The sequence below is a fragment of the Poeciliopsis prolifica genome, unplaced genomic scaffold (assembly GCF_027474105.1).
Source record: "Poeciliopsis prolifica strain line A6 unplaced genomic scaffold, Auburn_PproV2 SCAFFOLD009, whole genome shotgun sequence".
NCBI classification, from domain to species: Eukaryota; Metazoa; Chordata; class Actinopteri; order Cyprinodontiformes; family Poeciliidae; genus Poeciliopsis; species Poeciliopsis prolifica.
Genome location: NW_026562384.1, coordinates 8,898,692 through 8,923,578, shown reverse-complemented (window position 1 = coordinate 8,923,578; position 24,887 = coordinate 8,898,692). Strand labels below are relative to the sequence as shown.

General features: G+C 39.9%; 2 protein-coding genes across 3 annotated transcripts; both read right to left on the bottom strand.

The window, feature by feature from the left end:
* Window positions 1-359: 359 nt before the first annotated feature.
* Window positions 360-20,877, bottom strand: ccnjl (cyclin J-like). 2 transcript variants are annotated; one of them, XM_055034015.1, is made up of 6 exons: window positions 20,403-20,877; window positions 19,698-19,808; window positions 14,523-14,733; window positions 5,689-5,988; window positions 5,434-5,593; window positions 360-4,485 (listed from the first exon to the last, which is right to left on the bottom strand). In XM_055034015.1, exons 2-6 carry the CDS (start codon window positions 19,773-19,775, stop codon window positions 3,960-3,962), a joined length of 1,275 nt encoding a protein of 424 aa, XP_054889990.1. In that variant the 5' UTR covers window positions 19,776-19,808; window positions 20,403-20,877; the 3' UTR covers window positions 360-3,959. The 2 variants fall into 2 exon arrangements, with proteins under 2 accessions (XP_054889990.1, XP_054889991.1); XM_055034016.1 differs by having other exon boundaries at window positions 19,698-19,805.
* Window positions 20,878-21,363: 486 nt separating this feature from the next.
* c1qtnf2 (C1q and TNF related 2) lies at window positions 21,364-24,254 on the bottom strand. The gene is made up of 3 exons (XM_055034020.1): window positions 24,130-24,254; window positions 23,562-23,819; window positions 21,364-22,408 (listed from the first exon to the last, which is right to left on the bottom strand). The coding sequence occupies exons 1-3, from the start codon at window positions 24,155-24,157 to the stop codon at window positions 21,768-21,770; spliced, it is 927 nt and encodes a 308-aa protein (XP_054889995.1). The 5' UTR covers window positions 24,158-24,254; the 3' UTR covers window positions 21,364-21,767.
* Between the last annotated feature and the right edge of the window lie 633 nt (window positions 24,255-24,887).

Here is a 24,887-nt window from a genome sequence, read left to right as displayed (position 1 = left end):
CACACACTCACACTGGACTGTGTGTTTTCCATGATTTCATTCTGTGTCCAGTGTCAAGATGAAGGCAGTGAGGCCAGCATTGTATCAAAGCATAATGTCTCATGTGTAACAGAGTCTCCCATCACTGAGTGGGCCAAACACTTTGCAACTCAGAAAGCTCTGACTGGACTGCAGAGGCGAGGATCAGACCAAGCAGATCAGAGGCTAAATGATAGCTCTGTCAGACATCTGGTGAGTGGCACAGCTCATAATCTTAACATTTCACCCTTCTGTGTAAAAGGAATAGGTTCAAAAGAGTTGGTTCAAATTTTGGGGGAAAAAAGTACATAAATAATGTGATAGAAAACATGTCCCAGAAATCAACTCAAATGTGGGTTTATTTTGTCATGGCACAATGATAAAACATGTTTATCATTCAGTGTCAAATAAACCAAGACTACAAGTCGTTATAAGAAATAAAAAAAATAAATGTCGTGGTGTCATTTCATCACTATTACAGAGAACACGTGTTGTCTGGTGAGGTGAGTGGCATCAGCACCGTTCATGGTTAGGACACGGAAAACAAAAACATTTAAAACTCAAAGCTCCAAGTATCCTGGGATACTTCTCATTTGTAGCATATAGCTGCAATATGCAACATATTCACTGTGTTCAGAGCCTAATGCCCTCTAGTGGAGATCAAGTCAAATTACACGTTTAATTAGAAAAAAAAAAATAAGTTAACGTTGAACCAGTGGTTTACATGAGTCAGTGATGGCTGTGGTCAGCAAAATCCCAAAGACAACTTATTGCACCTTTTGACACCTTAACAAGAAGTTGCAAACAGAAAACTAACAAAAAAAACAAACCTAATTCACGCCAACAGTAGAAACAATAAAATTAAAACGTAATTCAAATATATGGAATGTATAAAATGTAACAAACTTGTACAAAGAGGAAGAAAAAAGAGGACAGAGTATTATTCATTTCAGACATAGACGTTAAAAGTAGTTTTTAGTGAATGGAAGAGGTTCACCAGGCTGTAACAGACTGACCAGTGAGAGCTGCAGCTACTGAACGCCTCGCATCGGGAGAACTGTTCGCACGCGTTCAGGGACGTGATGTAAAGCAGCCATTATGCCCCCCAGAGTCCACAACAAACAACAATATGGTTAACTTTGAAGCCAAAACATCAAACCCTCATTTTGAACATTTTAGTAGTTTAACTTTTCAGTGCCTGCAAAGCAAGCGAACAGCAATAGTCCAAAGTAAACACACATAGTGTAACTAAAAATCTAGGTTTGGTGCCAGCAACTGTGATGTTTACTTCTCTGCCTCGAATAGCAGACAACATAGAAAATTAACTTTGTTTAAGAGATACTGAATTTTTTATTTTAAGTGAAATTCTACAAAGTTATCAGTAACCATTCCCATATCTCTTGAGGAAAGAAAGCACTTTTATTTATTTTTATTTTTTGGTCTTGTCTAAAATCAAAACCCTATGTGGTGAATCTGCTTCATTTCCCCCTAAGTATGTGTTGATGGAAACAAACACACGACTCACTGGTTCACTTGGTGCCTGTGTGTTAATGTGCAGCTGACTAAATCAATGTCACTTCATCCTGTTTTATTCACAACACATTACCCTGAATATGCTATCCCTGCTGTGAAATATGGCAGTGGCCGGACCATGCTGTGGGAATACATTTCTTAAGCAGTGATTAATCTAAATTAGGTTATTGGTTGCTGATTAATGGTTTCTCAAAGCACCAAAAACATTCCCCGTTCAACTTAAAAAAAATAATTCAGGCTCTTTCAACTGAGGTTTAGTGTTTATCAGTATTAATTACTTTTCCTGTTGAAGATGATTTTATATTACAATGAGCTTCTAAGACAAGACAGCAGTGGAAAGCCAACAGCTTCTGACCCTAGTTTTGAGTGATTTATAAATTTAAAACACAAACAACAAGAGATATCTATGGATTGGAACAATTTAGAATTAAATATTAAGCAGCAACACTATGAAAAGAGACTATTGATAAGTTCTTACAAGTCTGAAAAGGCTGCTGTCAGTGCAACAGAATGAAGTACTGAATCGTTCTGCCCTTTTGTAAATCTCGTAGTTGTTTGGATTTTGTCCAGGGAGACTCAAAGTGAACTCGCTGCTAATGAGATAGATTGATGCACAATGCAACTTTGTAAAGCTAAAGTAAAAATTGTGAAATATTTAGTAAAAAGCTGTCAGCCTTCCATCGCATTACGGAGTTACTCACTTTTCTATAACCTCAACGACATGACATGTTTCTCCTACGGGTAGGTAATTACTGATGATATATGCGCAGAATTAAATTTTTCTTTGGGATGAATTTTCAGTATATTATAGGGTTTCTGGACACATCAATCAATCCACTATCGGGATCCTAATTTAGATCAAACAGAACTCGTAAACATGTGAAATACCAGCATGGTGATCTGTGATCAACCCTTCTGATCGGCTTTGGGAAACTGGGAATGTGTTTACATTTTAACAGGAAGTGGAAGATGGAGAATTGCAGCTTTACAAATTTGGGAAGCAATTACGATGACTGGCTGCAGATGTTCAAAAGTGAAACTAGCAACTATGCAACGGGGTCCTTTATGCAGCAAAATGCATTCAGTTAGTGAGATACACAGAGAATGATCCAGTGATAAGGGGGGGCCACAGATGCTACATTAGCATCCACTTTAAAGCACAAAAAGCAGAGACAGAAAAGAAGGCAGCTTCAGCCTTAAAACCTGAGCCTGAACATACAGGAAAAAAGAAAACTACACTCACTACATGGTGGATTTCTAAGTTGATATAAAAAGCTACACTACATCAAACAAAATGAGAGAATTAAAAATAAAGAACACAAAGTTATAAATAAAAGCTATAACATGTTTCAATGGCATCATATTCAAGTAATCTTGATAAAGTCCCTGATAGTGGTTCATGTAAACATTGGAGTCATTAACACAGACAGAACCAGCAGTTCTTGAGAAGGCAGCAGCATTTCATATGTACAACACAACAAACCTGCACATCATCTTCACCAGGCTGGTCCAGTCACATCAGTTTGTGTTTCAGAAATGAAAACTACAGAATGAGAAAGCTCGTAGGAGAGCCACAGTCACACCTGCATGGGTGAGGGCTAAACTATGGGAGGAGGAGGGGAAAAAAGAAAACCGAATACTGCCGGCCTGTTTGAGCCAATCGACGTCACCTGCTGTGCACAAAACAATGAGTTCTTGGTCTCCTCTGAGGAATTCTCAGAGAAGCCTTTCAGCTCTTTACATCAAATGCTAGCTGATTTAGGAGGGAAAAAACAACTTGAAAGGCATTCATAACCTTTTTATGTTCTTCCAGTAAAGCAACAGCCCTCCATTTACTTCATTCTATCTTTAGTCTAACGTTGGCTTACATAAATATATAATCAGCCAGATTTCCTATGAAATGTGTTACATTTTTGGGATTAGAAGTAAAAAAAAAAATTTTTTTTTAAATATTGAGCAGCAAGACGCATTTACCACAGATACGTTGTGTTTTGTGCACTTCTAAAATTGGCTCAGCTATCACACACACAACCGAGAACAGGCACTGAATGAGGTGGGTGTTTGATCACACTGCTGCTTTCATCTCATTCACAGTGATGACAGTCTCATAATAACATACATTTATAAAGCCAGTTCAGATTATGGCAGAGAGATTTTTGCGGCGCCTCGGGGTTTAACTCGAGGCAGAGGAGCTTTCGTCACGTCAGCGTGATGACTTCCACCGGGTCTGTCTTGCCTTTGGCCCTCTGCTTACGCTTGAGCCGTCGATGCGAGAGCGGAGGGGAAACATGGGTGGCTAGAGGTGTCGCCATGCCGACGGAGAGGGAGAGGAGGTCTGTGAATGGATGTTTTGGGGTGGGGAGGTGGGATGGAAGCATTGCGGTGGACTCCCTCTCCGTCTCCTGGCGTCACCTGTCGAAGCAGCCGGCTGTGAAGGTGTGATGCGCGCCCAGGTAGCCCCCGCTGTAGGCCATGCTCAGACAGTGTCGTGGTTCTCCAGTGAGGGCCATCTGCACAGAAATGGGGCTCTGAAGAGGCAGTGCACGGGCTCCGGGGTGGAGACCCGAGGTCAGGGCTGGGTAGGAGGGGAACGCTCCTCCTGCTGTTATGGAGGGCGCCCCCGTTAGCAAGCCCATCCTGTGGCTCTGAAGGAAATCCTGAGACATGTTCACCACGGGGCCCAAAGCCTGAGAGTCAGCTAGTGCTTGGAGCTGGGACAGAGAGGGGGAATGCTGAGAGAGATGGGTGAAGCTGTCGGGCTGGAAAAGCAACTGTGGTGTGGAGGAGGCGGAGGAAGAGGAGGAGGAGGACGGTCTCTGGATGGCAGATACCGGTGAGAGATGGGAAGTCTGCGGCTGTGACTGCAGAGAGGAAGGCCGGTGGGGAGGGGTGGATTTGGTTTTATTGGCCTCCTTCACATCGTTGTCATGAGCCCTGTCATTTGCACAATAAACAGAAGAATAAGTTTCTGCTTAGAGAGTCTGCCAAGTCTGTTTACATGAACCCATCAAAAGCACATTAACAATTATTCATATTTCTTCAACCTTTTTATTTTTATTTTATAGAGCAACAAAAAGTGGTGTATGAAAGTGAATTGGATGCAAAATGATATGCAGGATATACACGACCCCCAACCCCCAAATAAAAATCTGAAAACTAGAAAGATACAAGAAATGTTATATATCCAGTAGCCCATAAAACATTGACACAAAAACCCACATATATGCATCCATTTGATGTTTGAATAATTTATGCCAAGTAGCCCTGAACACACCATTCCCATAGTGAAACATACAGTTAGCATTATGCTATGTGGAGTCTTTTCTTCAGCACTGACAGCAAAGAGCTGATGGATCCTTACTATAGGGCAGAGTTCACCTTCCAGCAGGATAAAAATCCTGAACATGTAGTCTGAGCTAATTTAGGAATAAAGCATTTTAATGTGTTGAAATGGTCCAGTCAAAGTACAGATCTAAGCTCCATTGTGTTCTGATGCTGTTCAAAAACATCCTCCATCCAATATGACTGAGCTTGAGTTATTTTACAAAGAGAAACGGACAGAAATTTCCATCTCCTTCAAATTTCAGTGACAAAATGTCACAAAGTTCAAAGGGTAGGAGCATTTCTGCAGAACACTGTATTTACACAAATCTATTCAACTTGCTGAGAAGTAGTTGTCCAACTTATTTATGAAACTTAAAAACAAATCTGACATTGTGCTACAAGTGGACATGTTCTCCTGGCTTTCTAAAAAAGACAAATTTAAAATGTGTCTATGTAGCCAATCTCTCTTAATATGCTGTCACACCTTGAGCAGACTTTCTGTAAGCCCTACCTTCCATTTGATTTTATTTTACTGATGTGTGTTTGTGTGTCTCTTACAGCAGCATTAGCTCAATGCACGGGGTGAGGTGGTCCCAGGAGTACCCTGTTAGCAGATGGAGAGAAGTTGTCCAGCTCGGGGAAATCTGAAGGCAAACGCGAGACGCTGCAACGCAGGCAGCAGCGACCTGAGAGGGTCGAAAATTCAGGAAGGCGTGATCTACAAGAAAAAAAAAATCCATCAAACTTTTAAATCAAGCTTCAAGAATAAGAAATGTCACAAAGAGATTTAACCCCTTCTCCTCTTGAACTCACCCTGCAGTGAAACCTCCAGGAAGTAGTGAGTGTATTTGTCCATAAAAGCTTTAGTCTTGGACATGGAGGACAGCGGCCAGCCGTTGTAGAGGTCGCCCTCCTGCACCGCAGCATGGAGGTAGTAGTCGATAAAGTGGGCGGGCGTGGGCATGCACAGGTTCCAGCCGAAGGTCTCCAGCAGAAGCAGCTCCATTTTGATCAGATCCCTCTTGTTAAGAACCAGGTTTAGGCTGCACATAAACCCCAGAGAGTTCAGCTGCTCCAGCTTAGGGACACGGTCCTCCTTCTCTTCAAATTTACCTGGAAAAAGAAGAACATAAAAACTGTCTATTCAACCACATAATATTCAAATCCCTAAAAGGCATTTATGGATATTAGCAACATGTCTTTTAGGTATTAAGAATAGAGCAGAAATTCTCCAGCTTTTTAGATGGTGGTTTTTAATCTCTTGAGCATCAGTGGAAGAAAAATCACTCAAAATTATAACACTGAAATGAATAAACATAAAATGATAAAGCTGAATAAAACAATAATAAATGCAGGTCTCGAAAGAAAATTATTAAAATTTCAGATGAGCACACATTTTGTCTTATTTTTTAAATAATTCAAGAAATAAAGGAAAGACTGTTAAAAATTAAGTACCACTATTAGAAAATTATGAGGTGACAATATTATGGCTACTTATTGTGATGAAAATATTATTACGACCCTAACAACTCTGACTTTGAGCTTTAGCTTTCTGAGAATGAGCAGCTACGTCTAGTCTGGCTATAAACAGCAGTACGACTCCATCCAAAGGCTTGGACAAAATAGTTGCTAAAAATAATCATGGAAAACCTCAGCCATTAGGTAAAAAAATGAATGACAAAGAATTAGTATCTATCCAGTGAGAAGATCTAATGTTTTCTGCAGATCCTCACAGTCATGAGAGCAATGTCACTTTAGTCGGCCCCCTCCCAATTTGAAGACATACTGTTTTCCATAGCAACAGCCCCGAGGCCTCAGGGGTCCATGTGACCAATGAAGAGGGTTGTTCCTGCCTTTAATCCAAGGCTCTAAGAGGCCTCCACTCCAAAAATTAGGAATGAGGGCGAGGAGGGTATCAGGTTACTGTGATACAGCTCAGTGTTCAAACCACACACGGCTTCCAGTCAAGACTTTACACGAAACTGAGCAGATCATCAAAAATCTAAGTAAAACTTTCTCTCAAACGAACGTGGAAAATGTAAAGATTTTCTCATTTTAATTTAAAATGTGCTGAAGACAAAAAAAAAAACAAAAACACTTTTATAAACACTTTACTACTGACAATAACTACGCCAGAGAGTTTCTTATCAAGATAGTCACAATATCTGACAAAACACGGTAAACGTTCTGCTTGCTGCTGATTACTATAACACAGTCAAATGCATAGAGGTGTAAAGATTTGCAAAAGCCAATTACCATTCTTAAGAGACCACAGAAATGGCCAAACTATACCCTCACCACTTATACCGACATAAATAAACACACTTATGTGGAAGCAAGCTGCTCAAGCGCCACTCCACGGATGCTTTAAGAGGCAGTAGGTTTTATGTACGCCTGCAAGGATTATAAAGTTACGTTTCATGCTGGGAACAACAAAACCCTCTGTGGAGTTAATCTACAGATCTAAAACCATGGCAACCAAACTCTGAAAATAGGGGTGTTTACTGACATTGCTGAGCCACAGTTGTCTGACATGCTGAAGACCTCAATGATCCCTTTATCCCTGTGTCTAGAGGAGCATCGTTCTACACAGTGTAAGTTTTATCACCAAAGTTGCAGCCTATCATTAAACAGGGCAGGAGGGAGGACGCATGAAGGCGGGGATCCGCAGTCCAACAAGCAGGGAGGTGGGAGTAATGTGTAATTAGCAGAGAGGCAGTAATGGCGTTTCTCCAGCAGAACAGGAAGCACCAGGAACAGAGCTGTTTACAGCCACCAGGACTGGGTCCATGTCTCAGTGCACACTTGCCACATTCTCTCACCCTCAAATCCTTCAAATCAGGGCTCCGTCTGCCGCTGGACGGCCATGTCCACAAAAACCAGCCATAAAAAGCCGTCAGCGCCTCCATCTGTCAAGCCCCTTTGAAGTGGAGGGACATAATGCAACCAGTCTCCTTCGTTGTGCTCCACAGTTATGACTGGTTTATAGAACAATATGCAATTTGAATTCAAAGATTAATGAGATATATTGCACGTCTGAAATTTGAACCAGAGATGCTCTTGCTGTGTGGATCCAGTGTGAATCACTACACCATCCTAGCACCTTAAAATTCTTATTTTTGTTATTTTTATTTGAAAATATTTAACAGTTGAATCCTTTTTTAAAAACTATCAGCATTAGGGGTGCACAGATTACAGTTTTCTGGCCAGTCACCAATTACGACCTGCTGATTCTGTTTTTGACACCAATTTATTTTTAATCTGAAATGTTGCTGAATAAGAAAGTTGTGAGTTTGTATCAGTGGGGTGATTATTTTGTTTGCGAACATGCAGACATGACCTGGTGGTAAAAGTGGCTGACTTTTCGACCTTTGCTGAGGTAGATAGGATCAGTGAATAATATCAGCTCCACATTTAAGTATCGGCTGACCGCTGATTTCCCAAAATTAAGGTAATCGTCAGGTGAAGCTTAATTTGATACGGAGTCAAATTAAGCTTAACCATCAGAGAGAAATGTACTTCTAAATATGCACATATGCCAAATACAGCACAGACATTTTTTGTGTGAACATAACAGTAAAACAGTACCAGTATTATGCCATTTAATATATCAAATCTGACTTTGAGATGTGCATTTTACTTCCATCAACCTGGGCTAGATTTGGCTAGCACCAAACCTAGCCCACCAGAGCCCCCATTAGTTCTCTGTTGTCAGTCTCAATCTTGGCTGGAAGAGACGGTGCATTCTTCTCTTCTGAGTTCAACTCACCTGGTATGCAGGCAGCAAACTGATTCTATCTCATTCCAGCAAGCAGAAAAAGACAGGCGATCAGCAAAAAACCAAGTCCTCTTCATCTCTAGAAACGACTTTGCCATAAACAGCCACCATAAGTAATCTATCACTTCTCACATCACCTACAGGTGACGGGGATGGTGAGTCAACAGACAGAGCTCAGAGGTTAAGGGTTAGGAAAAGGTGAGACCGGGATGCAGAGGCTTGTCCCAGGAGGACTGCTTGGGAAAAAGGTCAAGGTGGAAATCAGCTGAAACTGATAAGAGTTTAATGGGAAACCTGAGAGATGCGTTCTCAGACAGGCCAGACTTTATACAGCCAAATGATCCCAAATAGCTAATTAAAGTGCTTTAATATCAAGATAGCCTGTTGGACTCTGCTCAACATACCAGAAGATTACAAAAAAAAAAAAAAAATCACACCATTTTTTTCCTGCCAAAGCAGCAGGAAAAAAAGATTGCTCAGCTACAGCAGCTCCTTTTTTGGGGCAGCATCACCAACAGAAAGCAGACATTTGAGGTAGGGGCGTGAAGAAGAAGACTACAACCACTCTGTGCAGTCAGCTCGTTTACAACAAAAACAAACAATAGAGCAACAGCAGATTAAAGCAGACCAGAGGTTTCTGTCTTTACATTCATCATCTAATCTACTTGCTTTTTCCACAAGCTGCTGCCTCGTATAAGTGAGGTTAGGAAACTTGTTATCCTGTGTATGTGATATTTGAAGCTGGTTTACTTCCTCTCTTTGATTTGCTGGTTAGTCCGTTTGCATTCCAACAGTTTGTGAATTGCAGCAGGGTTGATTTGCAAGCAAACTCTGACCAAACAAAGTAGTCTATCCAAGGAAACAAACTCTGGTCCGTTTAAAGGAAACCAAACAGCTCCTGAGTGAAAGTGTCTAGGCTTAAAAAAGACAAACAAACATCAGGCTTTTTGAGGATAAAAGCATAAGTAAATGTTGTTGTATTTGAACTAGCATCTATAAAAGAAGACAGCTGGAGAAATTGCTTTCTCATTTTTCACAGATTATAAACTAGTGGGCAACACGTTAGACACAGCGTCAATGTTAATTTACCCTCTAAAATGAACAAATATCTAGAAATGTCCCAAAACTAAAAAACAAGTAGAACAAGATGCAGAAATTTGTTGTTTTATATTGTCTCATTAATGCAGAAGAAGGTAAATAAAAATATCTCTGACATACTAAAATATCCAACAAATTGTTTCTTTAGATTTTTTTCAATTTTATCTGGCTTGAATCACTTCTTCTTCTTCTCCTTAACCATTTTCATTGGTTGCTTCATCTTTCACTGTGAGTCCGTCACAGCTCCGTCACATAATCTCCTTGTTGCCACTCCTGGTTCTGGGGGCTCTGACAATGTAGACCCAAGCTGACCTCTGACCGAAAAAGCTGAATGCTTGGTTGACCATAGAGAATTGCGGAAACCTCTGTTCTATGCATATGTGTGTCACAGTGCTGGGTGGGATTCAATGAGCCGGGAACACCCTGAATCTAACTTGGCAGCGGCATTTGCTATTCTACTTTATAAATCGGGATTGCAAAGACAAATCTTAGGGGGTTTTCACCCTAGATAGACCAGTAAACTCGGTTCAATTTGGGACTAAACTTCTTTGTTACATTTTTTTAGTTGGTGAGGTTTGCTTTCACACTGCAGTGTGTGAAACGATCCAAACACTTTGAAAACACAGTACCCCATTACCTGAACCAAGAAATGACGAATACTTCCAAAGACAAGAGCACAACTTCCTTCTTCACAAAATATAAACAAAAATTTAGTTGTTTTATAGTCTACTAGTGGCAGAATTTCTCTGTTGTCTTTAGCAAAAAACTGAGCCATTTGCCCTGCTGCTATTAGACACTCACTTTTGTTTTTGTTGTATTTATCCAGAGTGCCCTGCTCTACAGACCGGTTCCCGCTTTCAGTTTCCAGTCTGCTAGCCATTCACATGTGAATTCAAACCACACTAGTTCGAATTCACATGTGAATTCGAACTCAACTGAACCGAGACCAAGGTTTATAGGCGGACCAGAGTTTGCATCAGAGTTCAATTGCGCATTCACACCTTCCCAAATAAACCGGACTTTCTAGGCAAACAAACTAAACAGGACTGGTGTGAATGTACTCTAAATCAAGAGATCACACTTCATAGTATTTATCTTCTGCGTATCTATATACAGTTTTTTTCAATGCAAGAGCCCTGCGTGTGAACAGCTTAGCTTTGAGAAGTGATCTTTCTGCTATTCTACATTTCAGGGTGCTCTGTTGCGTAGTTCAGTTCCAACATGTTCCACCTCCTCTCCCACCCGCTCTGCCTCCATATTCCCTGCTTAACATCAGCAGCTATCCTACCTTTGAAGTGCCGCTCCGTTCACCTCCCACACCCCGGGGGTGTGGGGTTACTTTTACAGGGCACCCTGTCCCGGGACTGACTCTCAATGCCGGACCCTGACAAGGTGAGAGGAGCCAGGAGGAAGTGGAGCCAGGAGCAGAAAGGTAAAACAACACCGCTTTTAAATAGCCATTTGCTCTTTGTGTCGGGGAAACTCAAATGTTTTCTATAGGTTTATCACGTAGTCGTCATGACGACCCACATCCTCTTATAGTTGCTTGGCTCATAGTGAACCCTGCTCCATGCACATATACACAACAGCCTCCACGCCTCAGAGTGTGCTCCCCTTCCCCCCTCTGTGGGAAGGCTCTGGCGGGCCGGCCGCCCAGCTCGCATTGACTGGCTTTTGTTTGAGGCCTGACTCTGAGAGCATATGGCAGGTGCCCCTCAGCACACAGGCCGTCCCCACCCCCGGGCTCGGAGGCCGTGCTTGTGCTCTCTGTGGCCAACATGAGTGAGCCTCATGTGCTCAGTCATTTCAACAGGATGTTCTTTATTGTTCTTGTTGTTTTTACCCCCCGCCCCCTGATACAAGTGACTTAATCGGGTTTATTCAATAAAACGCATTAAAAATACAATAAATCCAGACAAGATTATTCATCTGCCATAAACAGAAAATGACATGTAAGCTCAAAACAGAAAATACAACACTCTTGTTCTGGCTGACAAACACGCATTAATGATGTGATCTATGTGAAACAAACAGCTGCAGTATGCAAAGCTCTTACTCTGTGGACTCAAATCTGCCAGCAAGACTGATGTGATCCCTGCAGGACTTCACGGAATGTAGCACAAAGGAAACTTTGTGGTTCTGGGATGAGAGGATCAGCCCAGGACTGCAGTTTCGCTGATTAATTGGGCTCTCAAAGCTAAGCAGCATCTCTAAATAAGTGGCTGACAGTCAATAACACTCAGTCCTAAAAGGGTTATGTAAAATGGACCATAATCTACCTCCTGCAAAAGGAAGAGAAGCTCATCTTGGGGCAAACACACACACGCGCCAACACAAACACGCACACATAAGAACACACACATACACAGGAGCAGTTAGGCAGTGACTGCTGAGAAGCACAAAAGAGGTACAGATTAATTAACCAAGTGCGGAAGGCAGGAAAGTTAAAAGAAAGACAATTGTGCATGGAAAGGGAAGCAGTGAGACCATGGCAGGTTGTTCAATAACTAGGCCAGATTCCAAAGCACCTCAAGACAGATAAAAACCTAAGTCAACTGTGAATCAAACAGCCTTTCAAGCCAAAATCAATCATGACTGAGACTCCCCCGAGTGCTGGTGGAGCACAAGAGAACAGAGAGCCATGGCAAATTAAAGCTATGATCAGAAGATTCAATACGAAATCATGTTAATCTATTAGAGATTCATAAAACAAAACTCCACTCAGGTCTGGATGTCAATTATGTTACCTGACTAAGTGAACAAACTCTAAAATCTATTATTAGCCTCTAACGTGATTGTTTTTAAGTGAAAAAAAAAACTCAGAAGTCTCACATCTCACCACAGAGACTTGAGCCTGATTGAAGATGGTCTGTTTCAAATCCACTCACACACACATTTATACACACACACACCAAGCCCTCCCAAGTGAACAAGCTCTTTTCCAGACTCCCATTCTGACAGCATCATTAGTCTAATTATCCATGATGCCAAGGGCTGCATTAATGCATGAAAAAGCTCACAGTCTGCTAATCACCAGACAGACATTGAGACAGTAATAACCACCAAGCAACCTGCACCATGCAGCAGTGGAGGAGGAATGATTAACACACCTGCTTCAGCACAAAACAAAAAGAAACACCAAGATTTAACAGCAGAAGAGGCAAACTGGCAACCACTTGTGTTCAGAAATAATTTTTGTTTGAAAAAAGATTTGGCCAGAAAAACAATTGTAAAAAAAAAAATCCATCATGGTGAAAACCGAAAGCCACAAGTTTGATCTCTCAAACAAAGGATTTTTCAATTTTTATATTGAGTTTTGAGACAAAAATTTCATTTAAAAGCATTTATTTTTTCATCCTTTCAGTACAGTTTATTTCTTTTCTATAAGCTTCCACAAGGGGGACATTAACACATAACAGGATAATAAAGGTGTTACAGCAACACCTTCATCTTCTCTGTTTTACCATTTTGACTAGTACAATTACATACGTTGTGGAACATATTGGATTAGGAAATAATGGAAATCCCTTAATGAATGTTGTCACTGCGAGAATTAAACTAAAACAAAAAAACTAAAGTACTATCAACTCTGTAATTATATCTGTTTCAATAGTGAAACCCTGTTTTGCTGCAGAGCTGTGAAACAGACTCATCTGACCCACATAGTAAATGAGGTCACCTCTATTTTCTATACAAATACACAACAGGCTGATTGTTTACAAGCAAAACCAATACAAGATAAACATTCCCTGTATTTGCTATTAGATATACATTAATATCAGCAGATCATCACAACAGAGGTGTCAACACAAAACAGGAAGTGATTAGCCTTAGTGTAAGGGTTGAGAAGATTTGCAAGAGTCACAAATTTAGTGTAGAAATTAAAAGATTTTAAAAAATCACAGTTTGAAAGTTGCATGTATGCCATGTTGTTTTTAAAACAGTGAAAGTTACTTTGAAGAAACCAAAATCTATACTAAGTTATCTAACAATTAGTGTTGATTATGTATAGATAGATAAGTGATGCTTAATTCATTAATCAAGACTTAGTTTTGTTTCAAAGAATTCAAATTAAACTTTCTTCCAAACTTTTGGCCAATAGTGTAAAAGCAAAATTTTAGACTCCAGTTTAAATATAATAAATCAATTCATGACATAATGACCTAACTTTAATATTAAATTATAATATTGGTCTATGTGTAGATACTTGTGTCTCATAGTATGGAGTATATACTGCATGTAAATATTCAACGATGAGAGATAACTCAAATTTTCAGCTAAAAACAATAATATTCATCTGAAACAATGTTACTTTAAGAAGAGTTTGATTTTTAGCTCATTCAGTAGTTTTTTTATACAGTAATAAATCATAATGGGCCACAAGAACCACCCTGGAAACAACTACCAATTCAAATGCACATTTAGATTTAAAAGTTGTCACGCAAACTTCAATTGAAATGGATGCTCTTCTCTTTAACTCACACTTCAGACTACAAAGTGAAGCTGGGGTGAAAGCATACAATCTCTAGGATGTTGCTTGAATTAACCATCTTTCAGGAAGTGCTTTATCTCGTGCCATGCTGCAGAAACCACCGCAGCTTTAGGGCAAAGAACTCTACCTGAAGCTGTTGTTTACTTAAAGAAAACATTCTTTTCAAGATAATTTTACCTTTTCAAAAGACACTGACATCAAACAAGATTGTTTCAGAAAGAAAAGAAAAAAAAATTATTTTTTTGAACTTAAAAGATTAATTCTCCTTTCTGAACTTACTAGCTAGCAGCAGACAAGAGAGGGCGATGATGTAGAGCTGTTTCACAGCGACATCGTAGTGGTCCATGAACAAGTCGAGCAGGTAAACGGCCAGGTGCCGTGCCGTAGGACAGAGCTGGTACCGATTGCTCAGGATGGCCAACAAGTCTGCAAAGTAGCGTCGCATGCCGATCTGCGGAGAGTGGGCCCGGTACACGGGCAGCTTCAGCTCCTGGAGAGGAAAAAGAAAGATGAGTAGAGTTGAAAACGACAGGGGGTGATAGGAGCAGGGTGGGTAGGAAGCACCGTTGGAGAAATGTGGGGGATGCGGATAGTATGCATGATAATAGTGATCCTTCACATCTCCAGTTGATGGGGTTTAACTTCTCACAAGTGACCTGAAAAGATTCATATATTGAGAGAGTTTCCACTTGAGAGCAGTTTCGTCAGCATGATTCAGCCTTAGCTCAGTTTTACTGAATTTGCCGTTGTTGCAGAAAACTGAAGCTAATTTGGATCATTGCAGGGGGCTATGAACAATGAACCGAGGGTTTATAAGTGTGCAGTTTGGGGAGGGGAGGGTCTTCCTCCGGCAGAGTTCAGCAGCAGATAGGATTAGGTTTCACCCCTAACACATCTCCTATTCATGTTCAATTAGCTGCATGTGTTTCAAAGTGGAAAGAAGACACTCTGGGGCATTAACATAGAATTGGCTGAGTACGGTGGCTCTGAGATGCAAACCACAACATTAACAGAGCACAATTATAAATTCAAAAACAACGTTAACGAAGCACAAAGTCAGCTCGTAAATTTACGTTATTATTATCTTTAATTATTACCTGTGAAAGGTAAAGGTAGTGGGTCCACGCAGCACGTTTTCTCCACTGCCTCTTTCAAGATGACGGTGATCAGGACTCAGCCTACAGTATTCATGCCTATTGTCCAATCACAGATTGGACAGATTAACATTGTGTGTTTGACTTTGTAATTGTGCTCCGTTAATCTCATTGTGCTTTTGAATTTGTTGAAGTGGTTTGCATCTCATGGCCACCTCAGCCGAGGGTATCTTTCTGAATCAGCTTCAAATAAACTAGAACAAACAAAAAAAAGGCTCTGGTTTTTGCTTCAGAAGTCAAAAACATTTAGAACAGCATGTACGCATTTAAACAGCAGCAATTTTCTGGTTTTAAAACAAACATTTTGGAATATTTCTAAAAATGTTGCGCACTCTGGAAATAGAAGCCAGCACAAGATATAATGGGTTGGATTAGAAAATGCCAACAGGTAGATTAGAGTCTGTAAAAAGCACCAAAACTAAACGTGAAAGACAAAAATATTCCTTTTTTATTGCTACCGAGATGCAATTTCTCAGCAAGTCGGTGATGTAAAACATTCAAAATCTGTCTGCAGATTATGAAGAATGACTAATCTTAATGATTCATCTAAAATCCAGACACTTTTTTTTCTTGAACCAGCAATTGGCACATCAATGTTTTTATTATTAAATACACCAAAACTAAAAACACAAGATTTTGGTGTACGAACACATCAACCTTTTGTTCAGTTTTAAAACAGTAATTATCAGAACTCAAGCAAAATCAGCAAAGACCAGCCTGGTCGGTTCATCTGTATCTGAGTCATTGAAGGCAGAGGCCTGTAAAATACTGGGCCATTAGATTCTAAAAGGTTGCTTGTCTTCCTATAATTACTCCAATGAATGCTGCGGGTTGGAAATACAAAAGCTCAGGAAACAGCTGGTAGGTTTTTCTATATAGAAAATATCTTCTTGTTGGAGCACATCCAAGTTTTCAGATAAGCTCTCAGGAAAACATGTTTACAGTCAATAGAATTTGCTGCGAGGGCAAAACTGCCAACACGGTCAGAGTTACACAAACTGTCAAGTACTTATTTTGAGCAGAACTAAAAAAAAAAAAAAAACCTGTGATGCTCAGATTGACATTTCAATGGAATCCAAAAATAAACAGTGCCCCCCTCACTCCCCACATCAATGTATAGCAGCAGCACCGCCCCCAGAGCCTCAAACTCCCATATCAACTGATCCTCCCAAAATTCTCCTCCCCTCCCACTGCCTCTGGTCCATCTGTCTGTCTAGGGGTGCAAGGGCAGCAGGAGGAAGGGAGGGAGGGGGGCAGAGGGGGATGGAGTGGGTGAAGGGAGGAGGCTGCTGCAGTCTGGAGGGCTGGGGAGGTGGTGGTGGGGTCTGCATGAAGCAGAGAAGTGCCTTTGTGGGGGGAATCGCACCGTAATTAAGAATTCCACAGCTGCCTGCTGATTTGCATGTCTGATAATTTGCCACATGCTACACAGCACTGCTATCTCCCACATCAGGGCATTATCACTGCAGTAAACGTCGTTAAGGCTGAATGAGACAGTGGGGGTGCAGGCGCTGTGCAGGAGATCTGAGCGCCGTATGAAGCTCTGATAATGATTCCACCATTCTCTACCACTACACTTTGGATATTTTGGATATCCAAAGTGCAAGGTGTTTTTTTTTTTTTTTATTACGGTTAAAAATGCAATTAATTCAAAAAAAAAATAATGAATAGAACTGAAAAGAAATCCTTTAACAAAACCGATATGTGGAAATGTTTAAAATTAATAACATTGACGTTTTCTATTGACTGTAGCTTGAGTATCGTTTCAGTAATAAGCAAACTTGTTTTGCAGTAAATTCTCTAAAATCTTAAGACATTTTACAAATGCTGTTTTTGATTGAAAATTTTTCAATGTCATACTATTTGTGCTTTGTCACTGCCTAAGAACGTCCAACAGGCAATGAATGCTACTTTATCAGATTTTTCTCATGTGGTGGAGCAGTAAAACACGTCGACTCAGTTGCCACAACTAAAAGAGATCAACGGATAAACCTTTCAGAAAATGTTCCAACTTCTTCAGTGCTTCAGGGCATCAGACACTGCAAAATCAAAAGGTATTTGTACCTTGGGAAATTCCCTGTAAGGAGAATCCTCACTGCTGAGTAAAACACATGCAGATTTACAAGCAGCAGGGCCCCAAACTGCTCTGTAATGAAGTGATCACAAATTATGCGTCATGCTTTGCGTAATTCTCAGTTTACAACAAAAGTATAGTACTACAAGGTACACCGTTATGTACTGAGACGATTGTTTAAAATGCAAGCGGAAAAGTAGACATAGGGCAACCAAAACCGAGCTTAAGGCTGACGGTGATGCTCTCTCTATAGAAAATGGAAATAAATGTGGGTGTTCAGCCTGTTTCCACATCAGTGCAGATTCTCATACAGGGTTTTTCTGAGTCAGATAAAATTAATGTCCAGCTTGAGAAAGGTGAGTCACACATTATCTAAGTGACTCAAAAACATCTGGTTAGAAATCCAAAATGCCACAGTGTTCACTCGACTCATGAATACAGTTGAAGGCATATGAAGACACCTGATCCCATTGTATCTTCACCACCACAGGGGTCCTGAGCTGAAAAATACCAGTCAAGTCACAAAGGTCTCAATTAAAGTGACACATGCAAGGAGATGCATGATCATGCCTTCAGGATAATTAACACATCCTTAATTAGTGAATCTTAATTTGAGAATGTAGTTAAATTTAATTCAAGATTAAAAAGGCAACAGAGCTATAAATAGTTTTTGTACTCTATATATATATATACTTTGAAGAATATCAACAACTTCATAAAACATGCAATGTTTAATTTTAAAAAAAAACTGCCAATATAATAATAAGCCAAGCAACAGCAACAATTATTTTTCAGAAAGTTTAGAGTCGCCCAAGCAACAACACCAAACTAAAAGCTTCACCAACATCAGGTGTGTTGCTAACAGTTTTTGCTGTAATTGCTTGGTGATGACACTAATGACTGCACCATTCTCTCAAAAACACCTTTTTATTTGTCATTGAAAGTAACATTTTACGAATTGCTGATGGTGATGTAAATATACTTAGAGTACCTCATTATTTATTTATTTTTTTATTTCAGTTAGCCACATAGAACATACTTCTGAGAAACAGAAGGCTTATTTACCAGAACACCAGGAAGCTAGTCAAATAGTCAAATAATCTTTTGAAGCAGTTTTATGATATAAACAGTCAGATTTGACATGTGTACACATGTCTAATTAGACTATATAAGGTCCAGAGTACATTTTATTGTTTGCTTTAAAAAAGAGCAAAGCAAAAGCCTTCTGCGTTACTATTTAAGTATATACATAGCAAATTCTGCTGTTAGTTAAAAAACTATTTTATTGGTTTTTCAGAGGATTGTTTTTCTCCATACAACTTTTTTGAAAATGTTTCTAACATTCACAACACAGCACAGCTTCCATTCATCTTTGTTGCAGATCACCACATTTTTAAATATTTTTCAAAAACGATCTATAAAAACAAGGTTGTCCACACATGTAACAAGAAAAACTTCCTTACTTCAAGCTAAAAGGGGGTAATTATAGATATGTCACTATCAATGAGTCTGCTGCTGACATTTTTGTTCCAGTTGCTGGATTTGGGAGTTTGCTACTGGCTATATCATCCCTTTAAATACTACTTATTCACAATTGTAGGTTGTAGTTTTGAAATTTCCTTTTTTTTTTTTTGATAACGTACATAACCAGAATTCAGTTTCTTATTGATTTGTTCAGTTCCTTCCCTTTATTTACAGGATATGGTTAATCTGAATAATCTAGAAATAAATCTTTTCATCTACTTTATACCAAAAATCAAAAGGCCAGTCTCCACGTCAAATGAGAAGGATTGCAAGTGAGTTTTTGACCCTTTTTTCCAAACACATTGAACAATGTCAACATCCTTAATTTTCTAAATATTTACATTTAATTTAACTACAAGGTCTTCCAATCCACTATGTTCTCCTACTGTTTTTAATGTTAAAAATATATTCCAGCCAATTTAATCAAATATTCTCTGAATGTTTCATGGCAATACCTTAAATACTGCAAAGGTTCAGCTAATTTCTTGATAAATACGTTCATCCCAATCACACCTTTCTACGGATTTCAATTTGAACTGAGAGACTTGAATTACACCTGAATTTTAGATGATAAAATGCTTCGCCTTCTTAAATTTTAACCTACACACATCGTTTTAAATCATTTGAAATGCCATTGCGTGCTCTTCCCGATAGACCTTTCTGAAAATTTGGCCAACAAATTGATTTTGGAGGCTAACTCACCTTAATGCGTAAGGACTGATGGATGTCTGAAGCTAGCTGTCCTTTCCACCACTGCAGCTCCCTCTCCATCCTTCCCATTCAGAGGAGGCGTCCACAATCAAGTTTTACCTGCTGAGGCGGGTAGAACATAGTTAAGAGACCTCAAAGAGCACAGAAATATGATTATGGCTTCAACATTCACAGTTTTAATGGAGCTTTGCAGGAATTAGACTTGACAGAAGGACAAGTTGAAGTTCCTATGTAAATGTTTAAACTACACAACAATTAACGGTTAATTTACCCAGACTTGTGACTGAGTATGTTAATTGCAAGTGTCTGAAAAGAAATACCCCAGCTTGGACCAGGTTGTAGCTAATTAAACAGCAGTAATCCGTTTGCTAACACAGGCCATCTTCTCTGCTCGGGAATTTAAAAGGCTCATTTAAATGCCCGCTCGGCCACGCTGCAGGTCACATTCAGAAAAATAAAAACATCTTTTGACGAGTTCTTATACAAGTCAGAAAATGAGTAAGAAATTCAACAAATTAGTTCCCAAAACATCCCCACGACGGGGGACTGAGATGCCCACCGGGCTGTGATATTCCCCACTCGTTTGAAACAAAAACAGACTAAAAACTGACGCTTCATCGCAAACCGACGTCGCGTTTCCAATAAAACAGTAAGGTAGCTAACTTTTCATAGCAGTGATTATTATATGCCACTCACCGCTCCGATGGGAATGCCCCCCCAGACCCTCTTTGTCTCAGTCAGACATCCTGAATGAGAGAACTCCTCCGCGGCTCAACTTTTCAACAGACCTCTCTCTGTCGCCGAAAACAAAAACTTCAAATCCGCTGCAGGGCTCATCAAACTGCCGCCTCCGAGAAAAATCCCACCGAAGGCCCTTCGGTTGAACCACTTCCCCCCGCCCCCCCAACAGTTCACACTTTTTTTTTTCTCGCCACAACCATGCTCTGCCGTTTTCTCTCCGGTGCCTCGGCTCTAACAAAGTAGCCTCTTCGGCTGCGCCAGCTGCTGCTGCTGGGCTCGTGCGCCGCACGGCTTGGTCCCTCCTACACGTGAGCCTGGGAGTTGTAGTTGTTGCCAGGTCACTATAAAAACTACAACTAGCAAAACGTGCCACAAGCCAATGAAAACGATAGCTACTTGTATACAAATATAAATGTGTGACGATTACTCGAACAAGTATCCAAAACACAAAGTTATCCACAATTTTGCAAATATGTAAAGATATTAAATGCGTAATGAAATTTCAAAATAATCAATTTAGTTTAAATTAATTGTAAGGTAAAATTGTAAATTGTTTAATAATCTCATGCTCACTGCGCGACAAGAAAGAGGTTCTAAAGTGCACCAGCTCAGGAAAGCAAATAAATACAAATATTAATATGTAATGACTCCTTAAAATAAATAAATAAACACGTGTAAAATGTGTATCACATTAAATTAATAATTAAATTACTAGATCTATTCATTATAGAAAATTATAATCTCTTCTTATATATTTATTTTATGCTTTTAAGCCACGAATTCCACACACAAAAAATTAAATAGGCAAATTGCATATTTTTCAATACATACTGAAAGTGTGCCAGTGAACACTTAATTAATTATATATTTCAGAAAGCATTAAGTAATAAACTTACTATAGCCTACTACATGGAAATGTATCATAAAAATTTAGGATTTTATTCATAACCTAAACTTCAGCTTCCTTACATTTCGGGCCTAAATCGTTTTTAATATTTTTATTGAAATACAATTATTTACACTAACCATCAAGAATGCACAGTTCCGCAAAAATGAAAAATGACTCATTACAAAAGCTTCTTCCATAAGAGCAAAACAAAAGTGATCAATCCACCCAGACACCGCTGGTAAATATTTAAAGCAAGTTGGACTCATTATTATTGCAGTCACAAAACCTTTTTTAGTTCGAGTCTTTTTCCTTATTTATTTTCTTTACTTTTGCGCCCCCTTGCGTCAAGACGTTTTTAACAAGTCCAGATTGCATTGTTCGGATTTGACCTGTAATAAATCAGGTAATAGCATACATTCGGGGTTATAATGTCAACTGTCATCCTCACTGTTTGCCTTTTTATCTGCCTCATTGAGAAACTCCTGATCAGCGTAAATGAGAAACCCAGTGAAGGTGCTGTCTGTCCAGAAGGGGTCAAAGAAAAGTCCATTCTGCTCTGAGTAGAAGATCTGCAGCCACACCTGATCTGACTGCTTCAGGTGGAGAACAGTAGAGCCAGATGCCACATCATGGTTCCCTGTGTTGGCATCAAAGGTCTTGATCTTGTACTGACCATTATGCACCAGTCCTATAGCCAAGTGCTTATTGGCCAGTGTTATGTCATAGGTGAAATAATAGACTCCAGGGATCTGACAGACAAACTTCCCGCTGCTGGCATTGTAGTGATTCCCTTCGTTAAGCAAAATCCGGCTGAAATTGATGGGCATTCGTTCTTTTGGATAACTCTTTGTCATGGCCACAGAAAAGGCAGATCTAGCCGCAGTGCCACAGTTACAACCACCAGGAGGTCCTTGCTGACCCCTGTCACCCAGTTCCCCTTTCTCCCCTTGTTTTCCGGCCACACCTGGTGATCCACGCAGCCCTTTGGGTCCCCGAGGTCCTGCTTTACCAATAACACCTTCACGGCCTTTTACCCCGGGCTTCCCAGGGTTCCCGGGTCTACCTGGATCACCTGACGATAGAGGCAAAAAAAAAAACATAGTAACATGACAATGCAACATCCACTAGGACTGGGAAGGATACAAAGGGACATACTTATGCAAAAGGCCTTCTGTGTTTTGTTTCTGATCTAATTGGATTTCCAAAACCTTTAAAGTTTAAGTTTCCCCCTTTCAATTCTCATCTATCATTCTTAATTGCAGAAATTTATAGAAATGCTCCAATAACCTATGATCTTTTCACACTGTCACAGTACAACCACACACTTCAAACACTTCAACATGATTTATTGGGATTTTATGAGATACACCATCACCATCACTAATTAAACACCTAATGTAGACGAGGAAGAAAAACAACACATGGACATTTTTCTATTTGTATTCAACGCCAGAGTCAAATCTTTGAGAAGCCTTGGGTCTTTGACTATGTCTTCCAAACTGCTTTGCATATTTGGAAGCCGATATTTTGCCCACTTTTCCTCACCTCTGCCCAAACTTTGCTATTTAGATCTGAACTTGGACTGAGCCATTCATCAACATGTTGTAATCTTAACCCTACCACTAGAGTAACAACATATTTTGGGTTGTTGTTATCTTTCTGAAAATGGTTTGTAGGTTATGGCCTTAACATCATAAGTGTCCAGCTCCAGTCCTCAAGGCCTACTGTCCTGTCAGTATTAGATAAGTTTCTACTCTAATACAGCTGATTCAATTGGTCCAACTAACTCCTCGGCATGTTAAAGTTCGGAAGCTTGCTAACAAACCATCATTTGATTCAGATGTGTTGAACCTAGAAAGGAACTAAGAAATTGAGCATATCAGTTCTGAATTTGAACACCTCTGCCCTAAATAAACATCAAAACTGGTTCTGGAATGGATAAAGCAATATGACATTAAACTTCTGAAATTACTGTGACCCAGACTCTGTTGAAAATGTGTTTTTTTTTTTGCCTAAAAACCAGACAAGCTTGTTGATGATCACAAAAAGGGTAGTGGAAGTAAGACTCGCTAAGAAATATTAAACCAAATATTAGTTAGGATGCATGCACATTATCAAATCTCTGAGACTTGCTGAATCAAGATTTAGTAAACACTTCACTGAATTATTCTCATATTTTTGAGTTGATTAACTGTAAAAGATTAGCACAGTTATACAAAAAGTACCCCTGTTTCCTTTTTCTCCCTTTTCTCCATCTTTGCCATCTGGACCATCCAACCCTGGCGAACCCATAGGGCCAATGGCCCCTGGGGGTCCAGGAGCTCCCGGGAATCCTGGGGGTCCTGCTGGGCCGGGCAGACTGCAAACCAGCTGAGAGGAATGGATGGGGAAATTACGACCTCTCTTTGACGAGGAATTTGTCGACTGAGAGATGACGGCTGACAGCAAACAGATGATCACACACATCTGGAGCATAATGGGCACTGCAGAGGCACAAGATGAGGGACAGGAACTATTAAAGCCATTAAATTTGATTTGGGTTTGAGGGCGAGGAAAAAGCATGGAAATAACAAGATGTTCCTGGAGAGGAAAGTAATAACAGAACATGCACACCTATTCAAAACAATAAAGCATTTACTTAAAAGGTGTGATTGCTTTTAAGGTTTTACTCAGCTCTTTTGTGGAAACTGTGAGCCTATTATTTAAAGGCTAAGTAGAAGTCAGCTTTTGTTTCCAACTTGTTTAACAAATGGAGCATGTAACAAGTTCTATAAAGACAAAGAAGAAACTTACCGCTTGAGAAATCATGCCCTCGGGTCATTATTCAACTCTGCCTCTCCTTTTAAGGTTCAGGAGCGATCCTTCAGTGAACTAGAGATCTAATATTCTTCAAGAGAAGCCCCGCAGAGAGCAGCTCGACCCAGAGAACCAGAGTCCAAAACATCCACCCTGTTTATGCAACAGCTGGGCCCAGAAAATACTTCTGGCATGATGTCATTCAATTCAAGACAGTTCACAAGGATTAGACGGCAAAAACAATGACAATTCTGGCTCACCAACTCTCCCTATAAGAAAATTATCTATGCAATGGTAACTGAACAAGATGGTCCTCAGAACAGGGGTTAGTCTCATGAAAGAGAGAGGAATAAATAAAACTTTTACGAGTTTGAGGAAGGAAGAGTCTGGAGTTCTGCAGGGCTGTGAGCTCCATAATTTAATCATATGACATTTACATTTAGATGTTTTCCATCAAGATTTGTCTTGAAGACAGTGGTCCTTCACCTTGGTGATCCTAAAATGGTTCAACCTCCACTGAAGATAATTGATGGGTATTAGTAGTAGATGATTGCAAAAGTAACATTTGTTAGCTTAATAAACACACAAAACAGTTTCATTGAATAAAACCAATCCCACATGGAAATTATGTGCAGTTGCCATTTTCAATGACATCTGCAGCCTCAAATATTTTCAGCCATCATGAAAAACAAACATTTGCAAATCAGGTGTGGTTGCAGGCAGTGGTGATCCAATGGCTTTAACAGATGAAACCA